Source organism: Acomys minous, assembly GCF_964271855.1.
Source record: "Acomys minous genome assembly, chromosome: 7".
Taxonomy (NCBI): Eukaryota; Metazoa; Chordata; class Mammalia; order Rodentia; family Muridae; genus Acomys; species Acomys minous.
In genome coordinates this window covers 102,780,908-102,794,867 of record NC_140488.1, presented here as the reverse complement: position 1 = coordinate 102,794,867, position 13,960 = coordinate 102,780,908, and the positions used below count along the sequence as shown (strand labels likewise).

Genomic DNA, 13,960 nt, shown 5'->3' with positions numbered 1-13,960 from the left:
GGGTGGGATTGTATCTTGTTATGTATCCCTGACGGGCTTGGTAACTTGCTATATATATATTGTCCTGCCTTAGCCTCGTAAATGCTGAGATTATAGCCATGCCCCACCAGACCCCACGTATAGCCTGCATTTTTGCCTTCTGTGTTCACAGCTGGAGAAGGCAGAGCGCCATGGGAGTCGGCCACGAGGCCGAGCCCTAGAGAGGAGACGACGGAGGAAGGTGGATCGGGGTGGGGAGGCCGATGACTCGGCCCGAGAGGAGCTAGAGCCAAAGAGGGTACGGAGCTCAGGACCAGAAGCCGAGGAAGTCCAGGAGGAAGAGGAGCTGGAGGAGGAGACTGGGGGTGAGGTCCCTCCTGTACCCTTCCCCACCAGTGGCAGCCCCAGCACCCAGGAGGACCAGGATGGCTTAGAGCCAGTGTTAGAGGCTGGTTCAGACACCTCAGCCCCTTTCTCTACTCTGACTTCCCGGCTGTTGATGTCCTGCCCACAGCAGCCATCTCGGCAACAATTGTGACAGTGGCTGAGCCTAGCACAGACCCCAACAAAGATCCTTCCTTGGCCTCAAGGATCCTTTCTGACCATCAAGCCTGCTTCTTGGAGGTGGGCGGGTAGGTGGAGAGACTCCCCCCTCACCACCACCCCCAAGACCGTGACTTTTATATTCTGACTCCAAGGTATTGTTCAGACCTCAGCTCCTGGGGGCCGGCCCCTGGAGTCCTGCATCCCTGGTAACCTCTAACCAGCATTCCCAGACACCAGAGGCAAATAGACAGGTGGGCAGGGGATCAACTGGGGCAGGGCCAGCACCATTCCAGAGACAAATCCAGGGCACATGCAAACTGGGGGACCTCTCCCTTATCCCCAGTTCTGGTCCTGGGTCAGGCCATGCTACACTAACCTCCCCTCCCCACCTCACGTGCTCCTTTTTACTTCTTTCCTCTCTCCTTCATCTTTTCCCTTCCCCTTACTGTTCCACCCAGGAGGAGGAAACTTCACACAGCTGTCCTCACTTTTTTTTAATTTTAAATGAATTTTGTTGGGGTTGAGCAGGGCTGCCTATGGTCTGAAGGCTTTTGGTGCTTGTCCACACACCCACCTCAACCCTTCCCACCCATCCTCCCTTGACTCCTTTCCTCCTCCTGGGTTCATGCTGTAATAAAAGAAGATTGTTGGTGTGTAATTAATTTGTTCAAAAGAAGAAAAAAAAAGCAAAACAAGAAACTTTGTCCCAACTAAAGCCTATTTTAATTTTATTTTATTATTTTCCTCGTTAGAAATAAAACCCTTAGGAATGTTTTTTGGAAACATGTTTCTGAAGTGCATTTCTCTTCAAAAGGAGAGCAGAACCTTCCTCGCCTGTTAATGGAGCAGCTGCAGTGCAGGTGGTAGTGCCAGGGCCAGGAGCAGGGAAGCAGGGCTCTGAATCTGAATCTCACCAGCTTCTCTGTAACCTTAGAGAAGAGCTCCTGCTCCTCCCCCAAGCCATTTATTTCCCTGTCTTCAGACTGGTGGGCGCTGGTCCCTCTTGGTAATTTGCACAACAGCTTCCCCTAGCTTTGTGCTCTCAGTTTTCTGTTCTCCAGCGGACTTTTTCTTTGTGGCTTTATTGAGGTATAGTTTCCAGCTCTTTTAGATACGTAATTTGGTGAGTCAGCCCATCCTTGATGTTTCTCTGTTCTTTCTGCCCCTAATGAATGTGTGGTTAATTTGTAATTTCTGTGTCACTGTTACACTGTTCTATCTAGATGAAATTTGCATACCATACAGTTCATCCACTTAAAGTATACGGTTCAATGGCTTTTAGTATATTTCAGTCATTGAATGAATCATCACTGCAAAAAAAATTTTAGAATGTTTTTATGGCCCTCAGAAGAAACCCCACATTCCCTAGGTGTTCCCTCCCCACTCCCATTTGTCTCTTCTGGACATTTTATATAAATGAAATTATACAATATATGATCCTTTTGTGTCTGGCTTCTTTGACTTGGCATAGTAGCTTCAAGCCTATTAATAGTCCTATGGTAGTTAGATTTTCCCCCTTTTGAGCCTGAAAGATGAAGGGACTAGGTTTGATCAGGGACTGCCCTCCTGAAATATGTTTATACACTTTTTTGTGGGTACCTATATGCATTTTTTCCCAGATAAGACCCACCAGACTGTATCATATTTATAAAGGAACCCTAACCCTCTAAAGACTAAGAAGCATTCTTGTGGTTCTGAGTGTACTCTGTCCAGAGTTTACCTGTGGGGTAGAGGAGAAAGCAAAAGCTTGGAGGCCCTGCTGCACTAGCTGGCGTCCAGGCATCCCTGGCTTCTCCAAGGTTTCTCCTCCTCTCAAGGTTGGATAAGGTGTTACAGGCTAAAGTCAAGTCTTGATCCCTAGCTCAGGAACTCAGCGCACCAGCACTCTTACTTTGCCCTTCCTCATTTATATGTTCAGAAGGGTCCTTTTGCTCCATTTCTCCTTTCCCAGGATTTCTAGTTGCTACAAATCTAATGATATGAGATCTCTCCACCCTCTTGTGGTGACTTTCAGTGGTAGGAACATGGCTCAGATCTGCTTTGTCCAGTCTTTTAGTCTGTGTTGAAAAGTAAACACCAGTTAACAGTGAATACTGCACTGGGTCCATTTTGATTCTAAGTTGTAGTCAAGGGGGAAAGGCTGCCTTTGCCCACCCATTGGGATTAATCATGGTTTCCAGTGAGAGTTGGAGGTAGCGGAAGAGACACCTGGGACAAGAACCTAAATGAGCTTAATCTTGACATTTCACTACTACTCTACTCCAAGCCACCAGACACTGGGAGAAGTCATAGGAGAGGAAAAGACGGTGTCTACAACCTATAGCCACTCCTAGGTTAGTGAACTGCTCAGGCCACTGTAGGGGTCCTTTGTGGTATGGGCCTATCCCTTACCAATCCTCAGACAGCCTTTCTCAGCTCTGCACTTCAGTCTGCCATATCCCTCGTAACACTATTTGCCCCTTTCACAGGTTATATGTAGCCATCATTGATGCAGAACCGGCTTAGGATTTCCATTGCTGTGATAAAGCACCACAACAAAAGCCACTTGGGGAGGACAGGGTCCATTTAATCTTACAGTTTATAGTCCATCATCCAGGGAAGGAGGCAGGAACTGAGCCAGAGGCTATGGAGGAGTGTTGCTCACTGGCTTGCTCAGTCTTCTTTCATATAGCTCTCAGGGGTGGCACAGCCCACCGTGAGCTAGGTCCTTCCACATCACTTACCAATCGAAGAAGATCTGATGGGGGCGTTTTCTCAGTTGAGGTTTCCCTCTTCCCTCAAGAGAGTACCAAATAAATGGGAAGATTTTTTACCTCAGAGCCATTTAGTTTACAGATCCCTTCCTGCTGCTATACCCTACCAGACGTTTCCACTCCTGTCAGCATAGCATCCGAGTAGGCAGGGGATGGAAGGAGATACTGCTTCTATTAAGGACAAAGTAAAAAAAGGAAAGGACAAATTCCCCCCTCATCTTCTCTCCCTCTCTTTTTGAGACAGGGCCTCTCTATGTAACCCTGGCTGTCCTGGAAGTCACTCTGTAGACCAGGCTGACCTCAGACACAGGCACCTGCCTGCCTCTGCCTCCTGAGTGTTTGGATTAAAGGTGTGCCACTATAACCAGCATCTATATCCTCTCTTGGTCCAAACTGTCCATTTCTTTCTGCCTCTAGCTTGTCAGTGCCTCTGTGCCTTAAATCATGTCCAAAATACTAGGTTTAATGAGTCCCCTCCTACCTGAAACTTCCTACAGGAGAGTTTCTGAAGGAAAAACAAAAATAAGAAGCAAACCTGAGTTGTCTTCTAGGGTGGAGTGGGAGCCTTGCACAGTCAGTTTAGAAAGAGGCAGATAGAGCAGCATTTCCAACCCTACGCTGCATGTGAATTGTGTTCCATCTGCACTGTATGAAGTCCCCTGATCAAGGATGACACTCTGGAAGTAGGGCCCGTCTGGGCCATGGTCATCAGAGCCCTGAAAGAAACATTAACCTGGTGTCGTAGAAGATCTGAAATTAAGACCTCTGACACTTAAACTCTGGGTACTATGCTCTGTGTAAGATACTTGGCAAAGTTCTTAGTAAACATGTAAGCAATAGACACCTGGGATAATACACTGGGCCCACCCTCACCCCCACCCCCAAACAGGGCTGTGATTCTCTTCTGTAAATCTAAAGCCCTATTTATATATCAGAAGTGGTCTGAGTAGCTGGTTCGTCATGGAACTTTACTGTTAGTAAACTGGGACCTCAACAATGCTAGCTGGGTAGACAGAAGCCTGTATTGCTAAGTTCCTGTGTAATTCCCATACCTGTCTGCTAGGTATGTATTGCTGTAAGACAATAGCTTGACTGGCACATAACCTCTAAAACCAAACCTTTGGAGGGAAGAACAGGAAGACAGCAAATTTGAAGCTAGCCTGAGTTGTAGAGGGGCCCTGTCTCAAAAAAAAAAAAAAAAAAAAAAAAAAAAAAAAAGCCAGAGCGGCCATAAAGCACCATTTAGTTCCTGCCTTCTTGGGTTAGAAATCTGAGAACAATTTAGCTGAGTTTATCAGGGTCATTCACTTGGGTTGGGGTCTACTTAGAAGTCCTGTCATTGGCTGGTGGCAGGATTCAGTTTCTTCCTGGCTGTTGGACAGGATTGAGTCAGTTCATTGCGTGTGGGTGGGTCTTTTCATGGGGCAGCTCACAACATGGCAGCTTGCTTCATGAAATCAAGATGGGCAAGAAAGAAAAAGTGACTCCATATTCTAATCTCAGAAGAAATAGTCCATTGTTTTTGCAATTGACAATATTCATTAGGGTAAAAGGTCTAGACCATGTTCAGAAGGAAAGAATTAAGAATATAGTTGCCAGCCTGGTCTACAAAATGAAGTCCGGGACAGCCAAGGCTACATGGAGAAACCCTGTCTTGGAAAAAAATGTAATTGCTAGAAGATGGGGTTCATTGAGGGGTCATCTTAGAAATGAGCTAACGTGATTCACGCTAGTACTTATTTATGTCCTTTCCACATACAAAATGCAGTCATTCCTTAAGTTCTCTTAAGTCACATCCCATTACAACATTAACCTCTAGGTGCTAAATATGAATGAACTGCTTTGGGCATAATCCCTACATATGGCTCAAGTACTGTTCTCTGTGGATGGATCTGTGAAACTTAACACGTTATCCATCCCTAACACTTCCCTAATATACTGTTGTGGGAAAGGCACACGCAGACAGAACAGTTCAGAGAGAGCAAATGATACATGTGTGCCATTGGAAGCGGCAACTGCTAGGCAAATCTTGCTAGGCAAATGAAGTTTCTTGATTTGATTCCATGACTGGAGATGAGTTTTCATACTCCTGGCTCTGCTTTCTGGCCTCTTGGCCCAACCTGTGCTTTCTTCCTTTTTCTCATGAGAGGTAGAATGTTTGCAACTGAGAATTTTTTCCAGGGTTTTGGAGGACCAGTAGCTTCTTGCAGTGCCTGTGTAATCAGTTACCATCAAGATAAAGGGTTTAGACTTCTTGTTGACGTGGTGAATATTCAGCAGTAATCTATAACCAGATTGGCCTTCAAGGCACCCTTTAGAGCATCATGGCCACTTTGTTCAGTCTGTTGGTAAGGATAAAGATGATAGAGATTGGCCACATCCACAGACTGGACTATCTGTTCTGAGATCTTCTCTACAGCGGTGCTTGTTTGTGTGGGTCATGAAAATTCTCACTGTATGCTCATTCCATGATGGAAAGACATCACATCACGTAGGCCTTTGTCCTCAGATGTCTTTTCAGCATTTCAGTCGTGTTCCTTCCAAATCCTTGACTGTGTGAGTAGACATGAGTCAGCCGGCAGCTCTCTTAAGCTTTTTTACCATTTATTTATATGATGGAAATTTTCCTATTGAGGGGGTTTTCTTCTTGGTTTTCTTCAGAACAAACCCAAAGTGGCTGTAACTGTGAAACTAGCCACTTGTACCAGATGCCACCATGTCATGCAGAGCATCTATAGGCCAAGCTTGAATATTGTATCCCTTAGTTGTGTGGTCTCAAGGAGCCCCCACCCACCCACCCCACCCCCACCGCTGCCGCTGCCGCCACCGCTGCCTGAGGTCTCAGATGATGAGAAGAGGAGGGGTGACCGTGGAGCAAGTGTAAGCTTCCAGACCTGCACATAATTTAGTGGACCTGAGGGAACACTGAATGCATATTACTATTCAGATATTCATTTTAAATAATAAGTCCACTTTTCTATTTTTATTTTTCTTTGCTTCTAAGATCTTGCCACTTGGCAGTTTTATCCTCCATTTTCTGTTTGTTTGTTTGTTTGTTTGTTTTGTCTTATACATGTGTTGTATCTTGGGCCAGTGAGATGGCCCAGTGGGTAAAAGCACTTGCTCCACAAGCCTGATGACCTGAATTCAATCCCAGGGATCCATGTGGTAAGAGACTCACGCAAGTTGTCCTGATCTCCATGTGTGTGTGCACACATATAAATAGATGTAATAAAAATAAATTTTTAAATGTTGTATCTCTATTATTTTCTGTTAATTCCCAGAGAAGAAATAACTCTTCCTCCCCTTCTCTTCTTTTTTTAAAAAAAAATATTTATTTTTTTATTATGTATACAGTATTATGCCTGTGTACCAGAAGAGGGCACCAGATCTCATTGTGGATGGTTGTGAGCCACCATGTGATTGCTGGAAATTTAACTCGTGATCTTTGGAAGAGCAGCCAGTGCTCTTAACCTCTGAGCCATCTCTCCAGCCCCCCTTCTTTATGTCATGTATATTGTGTATATTTAAATAATGTAAATGGTGGTGCACACCTTTAATCCCAGCACTCGGGAGGCAGAGGCAGAGGCAGGAGGATCAATGTGAGTTTGAGGCCAGCCTGGTCCACAAAGTGAGTCTAGGACAGCCAGGGCTATACAGAGAAACCCCGTCTCAAAAGACTAAACACAAAACAACAGAAAAAAAAAGAAAAGAAAAGAAAAAAGAAAAAGTATCCAGAAACTCATAAAGTCTCCTGACTCAGGACAAGTTTTCATGTATAATCTAATCCCACTCTCACTGGTGAACCATATTGATAGTTTGGACCCGCAGAAATTAGCACTTAGAACTCAGTGTGTTTCAAGAGATCTGTTTTTCCCCCTGTCAATAATACAGAGGTCTCTGGTGAAAGAAAGGGGGGAAATTTTACCATATACACTTACAAAAAGTATGCCAAAATTTTATTTCAAAGAGACCCTTTCCAATCATTTAAAGGGCTTTCTTCTGTGAGCTGAGGGAGAGGCTGGGACTTTGGTACCTAGACAAGCCTTCATTAGCAGTGCTAAACTTGGTTGTATAATGGAGAGGACATACCCCGCCACATCCCCACCAGGCTGGCCTCAAACTCACAGAAATCTGCTTGCCTCCACCTCTCAAGTGCTGGGATTAAAGGTGTGTGCCACTGCTGCCTGGCCAAAATAATCTTGAAAAAAAGAGCAAATGATGCTGGAGATCAAACTCATCTAATTTCTCCCAGTCAGCCAGTTAGTTTCTGACAAGGGTAGCACTTTACAGTAAGGAAGTGAATAGTCTCCTTCACATATGCTGTAACAACTGAATTTTGACAGGCAAGAGAATGAAATTGGACCCCCTACCAAATACTCAAAATGGATCAATTATGTAAATTTAAGAGATAAAGCCAAAAACCTCTTAGAAGGAACTGTAGTTGGTTATGACCTTAAATTCAGCAATGTATTCTTGTTTGTTTTTGTTTTGAACCAAGTTCTCAATATATAGCCCTGACTAGTCTGCTGCTTACTATGCAGACCAGACTGGCCTCAAACTCACAGAGATCTATCTAGGTTCCTCTGCCTCCCAAATGTTGGGATTAAAGGTGTGTGCCACCATGCCCAGCCAGCAATGGATTCAAAAATATAACACCAAAAGAAGGAGCAACATCAGATGCCTCGTGCTTCATCAGCATTTGATTCTTTATCAAAGGACATTATCAAGAAGTAAAAAGGCAGCCTGCAGAAGTTTGTGTGTGTATGTGTGTGTGTGTGTGTGAGAGAGAGAGAGAGAGAGAGAGAGAGAGAGAGAGAGAGAGAGAGAGAGAGAGAGAGAGAGAGAGAGAGATTTTAAAGTCTTGTTTGTAATTCTGCATTTGTGCATGGAGATGTGCACACAAGTGCAGGTACCCTTGGAGGCCAGAAGAAGCCAGAACACCACCTGCAGGCTCTTAACTGCCGAGCCAGCTCCTCAAATACATTTTTAATTCATGTATCTAAGAACTTACTGTTCTAACTGTAAAAATAATTTATCGATAAAAAGACACTACAATCTAAAAATGGACAAAACAGTTGGGCATGGCAGCATATGACTAACCCCAGTACCCAGGAAGAAGAAAAAATAAGATCTCAAGTTAGAAGCCAGCTTTCTCTACACAGGGAAAAAGTAAGGGAACAACAGACCTAGTGGCACACACCTTTAATCCCAGTACTCAGGAAGCAGAGGCAGGTGGATATCTGTGACTGTGAGGCCAGCTTGGTCTACATTGCAAGTTCTAGGCCAGGAAGGGCTACACAGTGAGACACTGTCTCAAAAACAAAACAAAAGCAAAAATAAAAAGGAGCTGGAGCCAGGCATGGTGGCACACACCTTTAATCCCAGCACTCGGGAGGCAGAGGCAGGCAGGTAGCCTGGTCTACAAAGTGAGTCCAGGACAGCCAAGGCTACAGAGAAAAATCCTGTCTCAAAAACAAAACAAAAAGCTGGAGAGATGAGTTAATGGTTGGGAGCACTTGCTGCCCTTGCACAGGACCTGGGTTCAGTTCCCAATGCCCACGTAGTGGCTCAGCCGTTAAGACTGCTGGCTGTTCTGCCAGAAGATCCATGTTCAATCCTCAATATCCATATAGTGGCTCACAACTGTCTGCAATTCCAGCCCCAAAGAATCAAATACCCTCTTCCAACCTCTGCAGGAAACAGGCATACACATGATGTACAAACATGTTGGCAAAGCACCCATACCAATAAATTTAAATGTTCTAGTTATTCACTTTACATCCTTGTCAAAGCCCACTCCCACCTTTCTTCCCAATCCCACTCTCTTCTCCCTACCTCCCGTTCCCTACTCCTCAGAAAAGGGGAGCCTCCCCCAACCCACCCCTGGCACGTGAAGTCACATCAGGACTGAGCACACCCTCTTCCAGTGAGGCCCAACAAGGCAACCCAGCTAGGAGAAAGTGATCCAAAAGCAGGCAGCAGTCCATGTCAAGGATAGCCCCTGCTCTAATTGCTAGGGGATCCTCATGAAAACCAAACTATACTTCAGTTACATATGAGCAGGGGACCTAGGTCCAGTCCATGCCTGCTCTTTTGTGCTTCAGTCTCTCTGAGTCCCCATGGGCCCAGGTTAATTGACTCTGTTGGTCTTCTTGTGGAGCTTCTGTCCCCCTCTGGATTCTTCTACCCAAGATTCTTTTTCTTCCACAAGACTCCACAAGCTCTGCCTAATATTTGTCTGTGGGTCTCTGCATCCGTTTCCATCCACTCCTGGGTGAAGCCTCTCAGAGCACAGCTATGCTAGCCTCCTGTCTACAAGCAGAGCAGGATATCATTAATAGTGTCAGGGGTTGGCTCTCTCCCATGGGGTAGGTCTCAAGTTGGGCCAGGCATTGGTTGGCCATTTCCTCAATCTCTGCTCCATCTTTGTCCCTGCACACCTTGTTGGCAGGGTACATTTTGGGTCGAAAGATTTTTGGGTGGGTTGGTGCCCCACTTCCTCCACTGGAAGTCCTGTTTGGGTGTAGGATGTGGCCACTTCAGTCTCCGCATCCCTGGCTTCTAGGAATCTTGGCCATATCCTCCCAGGAGCCCAACCTGTCGTGGGTCTCCAGCTTGTCTCAGAGACAGCCCACCATTGGTTTCCCTTTTCTCTCTTCCAGCCCTCTAACCTCCCACCCCTGCTTCCCCCCACCTGATCCCCCCACCTCCAGTCCCCTTCCCACCCCCTCTCCCACCCAGTTCTCTCTCTTCATCCATTTCTGATATCTATTTCCCCTTCTGAGGTAAATCTGTTGTTTTCCTTTTTTCTACAGTTTGGCCTTGTTTTTTCTCGATGTTCGATTCTTTTTCCATCTCAGGAAATGAGCTAAATGACCCTCCAGACCACCTCCAGCACTCCCATTATATTTCTTCGGATCTCTCATTTGGGATTTGAGAAGACCTCTACTAAGGGTTGCATACCTGACTGAAAATTTTGGAAGACTCAGAAGTGGCAAGGACCCTCTGGCACTCCAAGGGCCTCTTCTGAATGAGGGGACCCTCACCTCCTATGATTAGCACAGTAGGAACCCCAGTCAGGGGGCTGGAGAGATGGCTCAGAGGTTAAGAGCACTGGCTGCTCTTCTAAAGGTCCTGAGTTCAATTCCTAGTGACCACATGGTGGCTCACAACCATCTATAGTGAGATCTGGTGCCATCTTCTGGCCTGTAGGTGTTAAATGGAGGTATACATAATAAATAAATAAATCTTTAAAAAAAAAGAACCCTAGTCAGCCCTCACCTTTACTGGGAGAGTAGAGAATCAGGCTGTGATGAACAGGACACTTTGCTATCACATAGCTGGATGAAGCTTTAACCCTCAAGATCCATGGCAGAGACAGGCCACAGCCCTTAAACCAAGAGACACTAGAAGTCAGACCCCAAGAAACCAATTGTCTTCCTGGGAAGGAAGGGTGGGAGAGGGCGGATTCCCCACTGGATGTACCTGGGAAAGACCCATGGGGAAAGTTGCTCCTCTAAGCTTTCTCTCCCCACACTGGTCTCTTGGCCCTTGAACTGTGAAGAGCTAAGTGTAGGCACCTGGGGATAAGCTATCTGGGGGAAGAGAAGACTTGCCTTTCTGTTTCTTAAGATGTTCTAGCATGTAGGCAAAACCCAAAGCAGTACTGAAGTTTTCCAATGTACAGGAAAGAAAGTGATACCAAGCTAGCTTTGAGTTTGAGGTAGAAAGTGCCTGAGATTCAAATGGAGGAGGTTAGAAGTGAGCTAGGAGGGCAAGTTCTGTCTCTTTGTAGGAAAGATTCATTGGATGCTGGCACTTGTGAGGAGCTCTAGCTGTTTGTGCAGAAGCCACATGGCTGCTGCTGGGGTGGCAGGACAAATGCCTCCACCACGCATGTGCTTTATGCTCTGCCATATCCCTGTTGTAGTGCAAAGCTCTCTGCTGGCCTTGCAAATGACACTGGGCTCTGAAGGTCCTAAAGTTGGTGGGTGAGTGGGGAAGAAAACAGCAAGAGTGGCCAGGCAATGGTGACACACACTTTTAATCCCAGTACTTGGGCGGCAGAGGCCCTCCTGGTCTACAGAGTTTCAGGACAGCCAACACTCAAGAAACTCTTGTCTCAAAAAACCAAAAGAAATCAATCAAACAAACAAACACAAAAAACCCTTTACCCATTGAGCCATTTCGCTGGCCTCTAGGTTTTTTTTTTTTGTTGTTGTTTAGTTTTTTTTTGTTTTTCAAGAAAGGGTTTTTCTGTTTAGCCTTGGTTGTTCTGGACTCGCTTTGTAGATCATGCTTTCCTTGAACTCACAGAGATCTGCCTGCCTCTGCCTTCCTGAGTGCTGAGATTAAAGGCGTGCACCACCGTACCCGGCTTACCACAGTTTCTTTTTCTTTCTCTCTTTTTAAAAAGTGATTTATTTACTATTATATATACAGTGCTCTGCCTGCATGTACACCTGCAGGCCAGAGGAGGGCATCAGATCACATTATTGATGGCTGTGAGCCACCATGGGCTTGCTGGGAATTGAACTTATGACCTCTGGAAGTGTTCTTAACCTCTGAGCCATCTCTCCAGGCCACCATAGTGTCTTTATCCACTTATCTACTAAAGAATACTTTTTTGTTTGTGTGTTTGGTTTTGTTGTTGTGGTTGTTGTTTTTCGAGACAGGGTTTCTCTGTGTTATCTTGGCTTTCCTAGACTCACTTTATAGACCAGGCTGGCCTTGAACTCACAGCGATACACTTGCCTCTGCCTCTCAAGTGCTGGGATTAAAGGTGTGCCCCACCATGCCTGGCTTCATATTGGATTTTATATTTTCATTATCAAATATATTTTATGTATCTATATACCACTAAATACAAAAAATTCATAAGGGTTAGAACTAGAAAAAGTTTTATATTCACTTTCATAACTCATATCCATTATCTGAATTCCGTCTTTCCTTATTTCCTAATCTATAGCATTTTTGTTCTCTTTCCTACTTGTTTTTAATATACTTTTAGAAAGATCTTATTTTTATTTATCTGTTTGAAATGGGACTTGCTATGAAGACTAGGCTTGCCTGGAACTCAGAGATCTGCCCGTGTGCCTCCCTAGTACTGGAATTAAAGTATTCCCTGGTGACTTCTAAAAATAATTATGAGTACCTGTACGCATCTGGGTGTGGCTTTGTGAAGGAATGTGCATGTACCTGGAGGCCAGGAGAGGAGGCCAGATCTCCTGGAGCTGGAGTTACAGGCAGTTTCTGAGCCACCTGAGATAAAGTTGCTTATCACCAAACCTGAGGACTGGAATTCAATTCCAGAGACACATGATTTAAAAAAAACAAAAAACTTTACTTATTTAATCACTGTACAGCCTAACCCCAGCCCCCTCCCCCAATCCCCAGTCCCTCCTCTCCTTCTCAGAGAAGGGGAGGCCCCTAAGGGGTACCAACCCACCCTGGCACCTCAAGTCACAGCAGGACTAAGCCCATCTTCTTCCACTTGAGGACAGACAAGGCAGCCCAGCTAGGGGAAAGGGATCCATCCAGTGGCAGGCAGCAGAGTTAGAGATAGCCCCTACTCCCATTGTTAGGGGACTTACATGACCAAGTAGCACATCTGCTACGTATGCATAGGGGGTCTAGGTCTGGCCAGGTTAGTTTACTCTGTAGGTCTTCTTGTGGTGTCCTTGACCCATCTGGCCCACTCTATCTTCAACTCTCACAAAATTCCCAGAGCTCAGCCTGGGAATGGCTATGGGTCTCTGCATCTGTTTTCATCAGCTGCTGGATGAAGCTTCTCAGAAGGCAGTTAAGGCGAGGCACCTTCTGCAAGCATAGCAGATTATCATTAATAGTGTCAGGGATTGGCTCTCTCTCATGGGATGGGTCTCAATTGGGCCAGTCATTGGTTTGCACAATCTCCGCTCCATCTCTATGCCTACACTTCTGTTAGGTAAGAGAAATTTTGAGTCGAAGGTTTTATGGGTGGGTTGGTGTTGCCCTCCCTCTACTTACTTCAGGCTCCATGTTCCCCGCTGTTGGGGAACTCAGCTTGGGTCACCCCAATAGACTTCCAGGGGCCTCCCCTGTCCTGGAGATGTTCCCCCACAGATTTCCTTTCTCTTTCCAGTTCTTCTCCCTTCCACCCCCACACTGCCCACCCACCACCCCAGCCCTTCCCACACCTGATTGCCCCCCCCATTACTCTTCTCACCCCATCTTCCACACAGCTCCCTCTTTCCATCTACTTCAGATGTCTATTTTATTTCCTCTTCTTCATCCTGGTACCTCCCTATACCAGGTCTCTGGCAAATGCCAGAGATGGCCCCCATCTCCAATTTCCATTTTTTAACCTGGCCCTTTCTCTCCAGCTCTCCCTACTCTTAGTGCCCACCTCTGCTCCCCTTCTCATCCCCTCTTCTACTCAGCTCCCTCCCCACCACCAACCCCCAATGTCTATTTTATTATCCCTTCTGAGTGAGAGTCAAGCATCTTCCCTTGGGCCCTCTTTGTAACTTAGTTTCTTTGAGTCTGTGGATCCTGTCCTTTAATGGCTAATATCCATGATCCTTTTTTTTTTTGAAACAGTGTTTTTCTGTGTAGCCCTGGCTGTCCTGGAACTTGCTCTGTAGACCAAGCTGACCTCGAGATTCCCCCTACCTCTGCCTCCTCAGCGCTGGGATTAA

General features: G+C 45.8%; 1 protein-coding gene across 6 annotated transcripts in view; it reads left to right on the top strand.

Moving 5' to 3' along the window:
• The window catches only part of KDM5C (lysine demethylase 5C), a 42,918-nt gene extending 36,377 nt beyond the window's left edge, over nucleotides 1-6,541 (top strand). For all 6 annotated transcript variants that reach the window (XM_084789482.1, XM_084789481.1, XM_084789478.1 and 3 more), the window contains one exon: nucleotides 152-6,541. In XM_084789482.1, coding sequence (XP_084645608.1) covers nucleotides 152-517 — 366 coding nt within the window. In that variant the 3' untranslated portion in view covers nucleotides 518-6,541. The remainder of the gene's footprint in view (nucleotides 1-151) is intronic.
• Nucleotides 6,542-13,960: the final 7,419 nt, after the last annotated feature.